This window comes from Cucurbita moschata, unplaced genomic scaffold (genome assembly GCF_002738365.1).
Source record: "Cucurbita moschata cultivar Rifu unplaced genomic scaffold, Cmos_1.0 Cmo_Scf00033, whole genome shotgun sequence".
In the NCBI taxonomy this organism is placed as follows: Eukaryota; Viridiplantae; Streptophyta; class Magnoliopsida; order Cucurbitales; family Cucurbitaceae; genus Cucurbita; species Cucurbita moschata.
Genome location: NW_019268549.1, coordinates 1485896 through 1496769, shown reverse-complemented (window position 1 = coordinate 1496769; position 10874 = coordinate 1485896). Strand labels below are relative to the sequence as shown.

Here is a 10874-nt window from a genome sequence, read left to right as displayed (position 1 = left end):
TTTCATATGTGTGTGTGTGTGTATATATATATATAGATGGAGATATATTCTTTGATTTGAGTTGCTTTGAAGATTGTTTTAAAAATAGTTTTCTATTATTTGAACTAAAAGTTTGGTCACAATATGTTCTTTATCGATCTTTTAGTTCATTTCTTAAATAAATGTTCTAATTGTTCTTAGAACAATTTAAATTCTTGTTGTTTTTTTTAAAGATTATGGTTTGTAAATAAGGATTTTAAAGGGTTGAATTTTGAAGTGATGCTAGATAGTGGTAAGAGTGCATATATTTTTTTATAATATGCTTTTATGATCATTATTACTTTTGGAGGATACATTTGGTTCCTATGATTTTAGAATGGACAGTTTTAGTTCTTGAATTTTAGAAACCGTTGCTGTGCCAAGTTGGTCGTTAGTTCACTAATGGAAAAGTAATTTGTCATTCTCGACATAGCGATACTTATTGGTTTTATATTACTATTATCTTAGGTAGCACGTTTTTCTTTTCCTCCTTTCCTTCCCCTTCCTTGCCACATCGATCTCGATAAAATCTGCCCTCTGCCTGGATCGCAACATGCCCGAACATTATGCCTATATTAGGTCTCCCGATTTGCTTCGTTGTTACCGAATGCCTTGATAGGTCAAGAGTGAAGCACTGAAAGCCATCTCCAATCATGGAGGTTTGAAAAATAAAAAGAATGACCATCTACTTCTCACCTTCAGCACACTGGCCAGTTCCTATGACCCAAAGAATCGCCCTATCCTCCAATCTACAGACCTCTGAGTATTCAAGTTACTCATCTTCCTCCTCTCTTCTCTGGTGCGACATATATCGTCGAAGTTACTGTAAGCATGGTGCTGGAAGGTCCGTGGCATCATATGAAGGCAGAATTTTTGTCGGGATCGAAGTAATAAAGATCGTGCAAGAGGATCGATTTGGAGAGGCTGCTGCAGGAAAGGGAAGCATGTTTGGAAGAAAGATGGAAGACGTAAATGATCTATTATTTTCAAGATGCTCAACTAAAGATCAACGTAGTCCACGAACAAATTAAAACTTGAAGGTCTAAATAAACACGAACACGAACGACCAAATGATATTATGTCCTTTTATTTTTCCAATTTATTATTGAAAAAGAATTGAGGCTATTTTTTTGTTTTTTTTTAACGAGTACAACATATGTTAATTATTGCCTAGTTACGCTCGATTTAGTATGTAGATGAGAATTTGAAGCTTTAATTTTTAGTTAAATTATGTTCCGATTGTTAATCTAATATTATCAAGGAGATTTATTATGAAATCAAAAGACGTGGCTGAGATTTGTTGGACACTGAAAGATCTCGTCACATTTGAATACTTCAAGCTAAGTTTATATACTATATTATATGTCACTTCTTAAAATTTTTTTTTTAAATTAACTTTTATAAAATATTAGAAAGTAATAATATTTTATTTTAAAAAATATTTTTTAACAAAGTGTTTCATAATCTTCGCTTTCAATTTTTTTTTTAATATTCTTTAAAAAAAAAAAATTATAAGCTTTAAAAATACTTTTAATTTCTTTCCTATTATTATTATTTTTTTAAAATTTTCTAAGTACTCTTATAGTTTATAAGTTTAAAAAATATTCATATATTTTTAAAAGTAACGTTAATATTCTTAAACTTTTCTTCAAGTTATAAAAAATTATTATTGTTAGTATCTAATATAAACCTTTTTTTTTTAAAGTTTAAGATAATAATGTTTTTTTTTTTAATATTTGGATATTAATGCTACTTTTGAATATTTTTGAAAGGTAATATTAATGATTGTGTCCGTGTATCAAGGTATTTTTAGACTTTTCAAAAAAAATAATGAAGGCCTTTTTTTTTTTTAAAGCTTAAAACAAAGTTTAAGTGATAAAAATTTGAAAATGGAAGGAAAATTTAAAAATAATTCTAAAGTTTTAAGCATATTTTTTAAACAAAATTAACAACATTTCGACAATGGATAATGTTTTGAAATCTTTGACTTTTAAGTATGAATTCAATGTAAATAAAAAAAGGATTTTTTTCCTTTTTTATTTATTTAATGAATGAGTTTTTTTTTTTTTTTTTTAATGAATAATTGAGAATAAAATCGAAAATTATTTACACAATAAATGAATAAAACAATATACTTAAAATTGTGTTTTTGTTAAGAAGCTAATATCAGGCTATGATCGAATGGAATCAAAGAGCATAAAACAAACCTAAATCGACTAAGACAAAGATACGTTGTTCTCGGTTGTAATATTTTTGTTTATGAGATAAGAAATATGATAAATACATCCGAATTGTTTACCCGAGCCAATCATCTTCCCCGTAGCAAAGTCCTGCATAACACAAGAATCATGATAGAAGGTGACACAACATTTCAAGTTCTTGGTAAGTTTGGTGATAAACATCAAATTTAAATTGAACGAAGACACACATAAAACATTATTTTGTTTAATTTAAGGTTAGGATTAAAGGAAACATTGCCAGTGTATGACACACGTGTTGTCTCTTCATTAGACAAATTTATTGTAGAAATGATTGCATCCTATGATTCAGTCATAATAGAAACTTTGGATATTATATGATCCGTAGCTCCACTATCGAGAATCCATGAATTAGAACTAGCAGAGTTAATGAATAATGCAGATACTAGAAACAAACTTGCAGCATTGATGAAACTGACAGAATTACCAAAAGGACGACAATTGAGTATGGATAAAACTTGTGCTATTTGTTGTAATTGCTTAAAAGAGGAAATTGAAATGTAATTAGGTGACTGTTGTTTTGTATTCCGTTGAGAAATATCAGTCATATTTGTAGATGATTAATATCCACGATTGCTGCGTTGATTGACTTGTACTGTTCTTCCAGAATTATTTTTTCTGTCGACATCGATCTAATGTATGATTCGACACTCCAATTGTATGACCACTTCTATTGCAGTGTTCACATGGTTTGTCCTTGGTGAATTTTGAACATATTGTCTTCTTCTACACTGCTGCTGCAATTAAGATATTCTCAGTAGGTTCAGAAGTTACCTGACGCTGCTGCATCTCTTCTTATACAAGTAATGAATAGCCTTGTCTCGCATTAGGTAATGGAGTCATCATCAATATGTTAGATCTCACCGTTTTATAACTCATTGAGCCCCATGAGTAGTTTCATCAACTTGTCTTCTTCGCGTTGATCAACATGTATTTGACGTTGATTACATGTGAATGGTGTGCGGTACGTTTCCAATTCATCCCAGAGTGCTTTGAGTTTGGTGAAATATGCTGACAGTGTCATGGTTCCCTATGACATCATTACTATCAATTTTTGTATCTGAAAAATTGCTAAAGCGTTCTTTGTGAGAATTGATCGTGAAGATCAACCCACACTTGATGAGCTGTCTTGGCGTGAATAATAACCTCAGCGATATCTGCTTCAACTGAATGAATTAACCAAGATAGTATCATTCTGTTGCAATGATTCTAGAGTTCAAATTCGATTGAATTTGCATCTTGAGACAATTCTTCAATTGTGCCATCAATGAAGCAAATTTTCTTTTTGGGAATAAGAGCGTCAATAACTAATTTACTCAAGGATGGATAATTTGTTCCATTTTAATTTGATTGGAACAAGGGAATATTCTTGCCGATCAGAATGACGAATATAATAAGCATGTGTTAAATCAACCTCAAAAATTTTGAAGATGAATTTGACTAATTCCGCCATAAAGGAAATTTTGATATTTAAGAACCCGAAGAATTGGTGCTCTAATATGATGTTAAGAATGAGAAATAGAATTGGGATCAAAAGTGCAATCTTCATTGATATTCACAACATTTAAATAGGATACAAGTTACCGACTAATATCTAAAAACAACGCATATAGAAACTAACTAAAATAAAATAAAATATACTATTAATCAAATAAAAATAAAAAATTTATTACGAATATCTAAGATATTCTTTCCACTAGGATATAATTTCTAAATATAACATCAAAATTAGATTAAAAAAAATAATAATTATTTAACAACATTTTTTTCACTTAAAAATATTTTAAAAATCATTAAAAACTGGGTTGAATTTCCCCAATCATAATTTGTAATATAAAATTAAAAAAAAAAAATTCCTTTAGGTAAAATAAAGATTGCAATATATATAAATAAGAATAAAAGGTTGAAGTGTTTGTTGCTGCTCCTGTTCTCTCCTCTTCTCATTGTGGCTGCCTTCTCCTTGAAGAGAAGCAAAGCTTCTGTGAAAATTCTCTGCTATTGTATTTCATTCCTATTTACATTGCAGAGAAAGAGGGATTTTCCTTTTCTTATCTTTATATTTTGTGATTAAAAGATGGATTAAGAGATTATGGGCGCAGAGAAAGAGGCAGAATCAAGCGGTGAGTGGATTCTTGAGCTTCATTTTCAATACCCATTTGAATTTTTTATATGGGTTTTGTTTACCAATCGCCATGGATGATGATGATGATGATGATGATGATTAATTCCTTTTGTTCTTCGAACCTAAACGACAAAACCCTCTTTCCCGCGATTCTATTAGGAATTGGAATTGAGCTTTTTCCCATTACTTTTCATTAACTACAAGAAAGTGTTCTTCAATCTGTTCTCACACTTAAGTGGCGTCATTTTCACTTTAACGCATTCGATTACATGTTCTTCTGTGGATGCTTCTGCTTTGTGTTTCATATGAGATTTTGGAACTTTAAACTGTTTGGAATCATGTGTTTCTTTTTGTTCCCTGTTTTAGATCTCTTTTTTCTTTTCGGAAATTGATGTTTTCATGGAATCTGGATTTTCATCGCTTTAGTGGTTGATCGTTTTCGTCCGCTTCCCAGGTCTGATCGAATTGTTCGAATCGAGGCCGTGACAGTTTCTGATTTTATCATTCATTCCAAATATTCTTATTCGTGGTGGATTTAACTATAGTTCTTAATTTAATTAATCGTTTCGTCTCTGTGTTTGGCTGTTGATGAACTCTGAAATTCTGGAACTACAGATCTTTAATCCATGCCCATCATTTACTATAGGTTGTGGAGATTCATGTTCCATCTGAACCTGGATTTTGTTATCTATCTTATCTTGAAATTTCTGTAAAATTTTGGCTAATAGTTTTGCATTATCATGTGATCTTTGCCCCATTTGTTGGTAACGAACAACTAAAGGGTTATCCATTTTGAACTTTACTTGATTCCTTTGCCTACTTTTTTACTTTTTAAAGTTCTTCTTTGAAGCTAATATCAAGCAATCTCTGTGATAAACATGAATCTTAAGCTCTATGACAATTTAAAATGATTGAATGATTCTGTATCTGATTTTGAGCAAAATGTGTTCTAAGCCCATTTAGAGCCCTTATATTTGATATTACCATTCAAGGCTTCTTGATCTGGAATTCGAGTGCAACCGGCTCGTGCTTTTGTTTCTCTCACTATTTATCATATATTATTTTCATTGACGAAATATCGTAAAATCGAAACGTATTTGCTTGAGTTCATATGGCATTTATTGGATGATTTGTTTCTTCTTTCCTTCTGGTAAGGTTGGTTGTAATCCAGTATGTTCGGTGTGATGCAATCAGTTGACGAGGACAGTAAGCAACAGAGTTTGAAGCGTTCAAGGCCTCTTTCGTACAACATGACCGTCACGAACTCGAGTGTTGCTCAGAGTTTGGATGATTCTTTCCTTTTCCCAGTTGAAGAGATTGTACAATATCCATTGCCGGGATATGTTGCGCCCACTTCAATAACGTTCAGTCCAGACGATAGTTTCGTTACTTACTTGTTTAGTCCTGATTGTACCTTAAATAAGAAGGTTTTTGCTTTCGATATCACAACTGGCAAACAGGAGTTGATTTTCTGTCCTCCTGATGGTGGGCTGGACGAGTGTAATATTTCACCGGAAGAGAAACTGAGGAGAGAAAGATTAAGGGAACGCGGTTTGGGAGTGACTCGATATGAATGGGTGAAATCAAGCACCAAAAGGAAAGCGATTATGGTGCCTCTGCCTGCTGGGGTTAGCTCTTTTATCTCTTTGACGTTATTGTACTATTAATCGTTTTGTCGAAATATTATTCAAAATTAAGAATCTTGATCTGATTCAATATAGTTGTACTTGACATTCTCCTTCTATGCAGATTTATATTCAGGACTTTCTTGGCTCAACGCCCGAGCTTAAGCTTTCCAGTAAACCCTCTTCGCCGATCATGGATCCACATCTCTCACCAGACGGGACCATGCTTGCGTTTGTTAACGATGGGGATCTTCATGTCATGAATCTATCATACAACGAAATGAGACAGTTGACTGTTGGTGCTAACCGAAACATTTTGGTAAATCTACAGCCATTCCTGATGATCTCTCTAGTTTTCTATTGATTGAAGCTAAAACATTCTCGATTTTTTAGTTTTCTTTTACCATTGTTTGTGTCGTTCTTGGTCAGAACAGCGTGTATGATGTCTTTTTCTGTCGACTAGATCACTGTTACCGTTTAATGTTTTCACTCTTCGTTTTTCCCTAGAATTTGACATTTACTTTTTTTTTCCGAACTGCAGCATGGAATTGCGGAGTATATAGCTGAGGTGAGGATACCAGCATCTGTTTTTCGAACGGAATCTTGAAATTATTCTTTCTTGGGAAGCTGAAGGAAGTCGAATTTTCACTATTGAAACGATCTTCAATGACGCCTCATTTCGTTTTCTTTGAAACCGTAGTTGGACATTTTCACATTTTTCTTAAAACTTTTCCATTTTCAGGAGGAAATGGATCGAAAAAACGGGTACTGGTGGTCACCAGACAGCAAATATATTGCATTTACACAAGTTGATACTTCAAAGATCCCTGCATTTAGAATCATGCATCAAGGTAAGAGTTCGGTTGGTTCGGATGCACAAGAAGACCATGCTTATTCATTCGCTGGAACTTCCAATGCCATTGTTCGTCTCGGTGTCGTCTCTGTTGCTGGAGGCTCAATTACTTGGATGGATCTTCTTTGTGGAGAAACAGCTGAAGAGGAATATCTGGCTCGAGTCTGTTGGATGCACGAGAATATTCTCATCGCTCAGGTTCTGAATAGGTTACATACGAAGCTGAAAATTCTCAGGTTCGATATCAAGACGGGAGAGAGAAAAGTTTTGCTAGTAGAAGAACAAGATTCATGGGTTAACTTACATGATTGTTTCACCCCACTAGACAAAAGTATCAGCAAATATTCTGGGGGATTCATATGGTCAAGCGAAAAAACTGGATTTAGACATCTTTATCTACACGATGGCCATGGGACGTGCTTGGGACCGATCACTGAAGGTGACTGGATGGTCGAACAAATTGCCGGTGTAAACGAGGCAACCGGGCTAGTTTATTTTACTGGAACTCTCGATGGTCCTCTCCAATCTCATCTGTACTGTACCAAACTAACTACTGCAGGGAATGCCCCCTTGGAGCCACCAATAAGACTGACTCATGGCAAGGGGAAACATGTCGTTGTACTCGATCATCGGATGAGAAGTTTTATCGACATTCACGATTCCCTCGATTCTCCCCCGAGGGTGTTGCTCTGTTCCTTGAAAGATGGAAGTGCCATTTTGCCAGTTTATGAGCAAACACTTGCAATTCCAAGGATTGAAAGGCTTCATCTAGAGCCTCCAGAGATCGTTGAGATACAGGCCGGTGACGGGACATTGCTCTATGGGGCTTTATACAAGCCTAGCGAAACGATATTTGGACCGCCGCCCTACAAAACTATGATCATTGTGTATGGTGGTCCAAGTGTGCAGCTAGTTTTCGATTCGTGGATCAATACGGTCGACATGAGAGCTCAGTACCTACGTAGCAGAGGAATCTTAGTGTGGAAGGTTTGTACTTAATTCATCCCTTTTCCTTTGCCAACTTTCGTTTCATACCGACATTGTAAATCACCTGATCTTCAACGGCCCGAGCATGTTCACACCGGAATCTGTGTTACTTGTGCAAACGAATCCTGTTTTGGATTACTTTCGAATTGTGTCTTCGTTCTTGGCTCGAGTTAATTTGTCCATGTCTGTGTTGGATCATTCGTTTTCATTCTGATGTCATTTTGAATGGTTTCCTGGTTGCAGTTAGACAACAGAGGAACGAGTCGACGCGGACTCAAGTTCGAAGCTTCTCTGAAATACAATATCGGCCATATCGATGCAGACGATCAAGTGATTGGAGCAAAATGGCTGCTCAGACAGGGTCTATCAAGAGCTGGAGAGATTGGTTTATATGGATGGAGCTATGGTGGCTTTCTCTCAGTAATGAGCTTGGCTCGGTTTCCAGATATCTTTCGATGTGCGATATCCGGTGCCCCTGTTACATCATGGGACGGGTACGACACATTTTACACAGAAAAGTACATGGGATTACCATCTCGGGACCCAGAAGTTTACGAGAAAAGCTCGGTGATGCATCATATAGACAAGATGACAGGGAAGCTGCTGCTTGTGCATGGGATGATTGATGAGAATGTACACTTCAGGCATACAGCAAGGCTTGTGAATGCACTCATATCGGCTGGAAAGACGTATGAGCTGCTGATATTCCCGGATGAACGACATATGCCCCGACAGCATCGAGATCGGATCTACATGGAAGAAAGAATCTGGGAATTCATTCAGAGGAACTTGTGAGGCAATCTTGTTCTTGTTCATAATCTCTTTGTTATTTATTGGTGCTTTCAAAATAAATGATGTCAAATATTTTATGATAGTTTAGTTTCTTTCTTAGATTTGTACGGATTGTGATGTGATTCCCCAATTCCAAACCTCTAATTTTTGAACAATTTTGAACAATTTTGAACAATTTTCAATTTGGTCCTTAGTCTTTTAAATATTTTGATTTCCTTCGTTTAAGGTTAAGATTGCAATATTATGGATATGAAATTTAATTTTAAAATTAATGCCACCCTAAAATTAATTAAAATACCCCTTCTAACAAGTGTTTCGGTAACGACACTATTTTTCGTCTATGCTACATGCATGATTTGACTAAGAAACATAACCTCATGATCTAAAACTCCGTGCCAACAAAGGAGAAGTCACATTGTGGGGGAACACAATCGATGATTCCAAGCACACAAACGGTAAGCCTGACCATAGAGGAGCTAGAAAGATTAAGCAAAAAAATCAAGGGAGTCGTGCGCTATACTATCCTCTATACGTGACCTTCAAATCTTCAGCCTGACGCTCTCTCAACTGAGCTATCCCCGCTTTATATTTAATAAAAATGCTTAAGTAGAGTTTTGCTTGGGTTGGAAATTAGTTACGATCAAAATTAATAATATGCAACTTGTCAAGTTTTGATTAGACACCTAATTTGGTGAACGTGGATCAAACACGTGACCTTCAGATCTTCAGTACGCTCTCCCAACTAAGCTATAATTTTATACAAAATTAATAATATATAATTTTATTATCAAAGTTTAAATTATAAAGAAGCATCCACCTTTGAATAGTCAAGTCAGGTTAGGGCCCGGCACCAAATTTGGTGAACGTGGATTGAACATGTGACACCTTCAAATCTTCAGTCTAATGCTCTCCCAAATTAGTTATTCCCACTATTTATTATACTAAAAATGCATAAGAAAAATACTTACAATTTTTAGACCAATAAGTTTAGTTAAACTTAGGTTGGTAATTGGTCACATTTTTTATTAAAGTAAAAAAATGTGGTAAATGTGGATCAAACACGTATGATGTTCTGATTTGCAGTCTGACCTCTTTCAACTGAACTATTTTCGTTAATTATTTAAAAAAAATTACACAATAAATATTTACAATTTCTAGACCAATGGTGAATGATCAAACACGTGACCTTCCGATCTTCAGTCCAACGCTCTTTAAATTGAGCTATCACTATTACTTGTTAAAATAAAAATGCATAATGAAAATATTTACCATTTTTAGACACTGGAACTCCATGCAGTCTTACAATTCACGTACAAGTGTGCCTAGTTAGGAAGTGTGTCGACTTAGTTAGTTTGTCGACGATTATCCAGATTACTGTATATCGTTTCAATGCCCTAGGTAGACCTACGATGAAGTCCATAGCTATGTTCTCGAAGTTCCATTCTGACACACTGAAAGATTGCAATAATCTTGCTGTAACCCCCTATTTTTCTTGTCAAAATGAGAGACGTCACCACATGCATGCCTTTAATAACATATGCAGAAATTTAAAATAAAACATTTTTAAATCAGAGTCATGGACTTTCACGTTTAATTTAAAATAGGAAAATAAAAATAACATAGTATTTGAATACAAAAATGAAAATTCACCTATCAACTATTAATTGAAAATCAATGCATAATTATTTGTACATACATGTATGAATAAATACATTTGTTGAAGGGTCACTGGTAGATACATGTATGAATAGATACATGTGTTGAAGAGTCACTTGTACACGTATAAGTACATATATGAATAGATACATGTAGATTCATTAGTTCATAATTAATTAGGTACATGACTTTTGGATAACGAATGGTATTGGGGAATGTCCCAAATTACCTCTATATATATATATTGGCATTGGTGGTGTACCTAATTAATTATGAACTTATGAACTAATGAACCTATATGTATCTATTCATTCATGTACTTATACATGTATCTATACATGTACAAGTGACCCTTCAACACATGTATCTATTCATACATATATCTACAAGTGACCCTTCAACACATGTATCTATTCATACATGTATCTATAAGTGACCCTTAACACCCTCCCTTAAACTAAATTATGCAGAGATCAGTTTAGGATTTCATTCCATCTTCTTGAACTATACCTTGGATTCTGCAAATCCCTATCTTTCTTCTAAGTTTCTCGAACAATAGTTGT

The 10874-nt window shown here is 34.4% G+C and overlaps 1 protein-coding gene across 5 annotated transcripts; it reads left to right on the top strand.

The window, feature by feature from the left end:
* The first annotated feature begins 4190 nt into the window (after positions 1-4190).
* On the top strand, positions 4191-8824 carry LOC111430339 (dipeptidyl aminopeptidase 4-like). Of its 5 annotated transcripts, none has more exons than XM_023066561.1 (8): positions 4264-4396; positions 5045-5059; positions 5141-5162; positions 5593-6026; positions 6148-6342; positions 6565-6591; positions 6766-7863; positions 8107-8824. In XM_023066561.1, exons 4-8 carry the CDS (start codon positions 5649-5651, stop codon positions 8656-8658), a joined length of 2250 nt encoding a protein of 749 aa, XP_022922329.1. In that variant the 5' UTR covers positions 4264-4396; positions 5045-5059; positions 5141-5162; positions 5593-5648; the 3' UTR covers positions 8659-8824. The 5 variants fall into 5 exon arrangements, with proteins under 5 accessions (XP_022922325.1, XP_022922326.1, XP_022922329.1 ...); XM_023066560.1 differs by having other exon boundaries at positions 5141-5180; XM_023066557.1 differs by lacking the exons at positions 5045-5059; positions 5141-5162 and having other exon boundaries at positions 4191-4396.
* The last annotated feature ends 2050 nt before the right edge of the window (positions 8825-10874 follow it).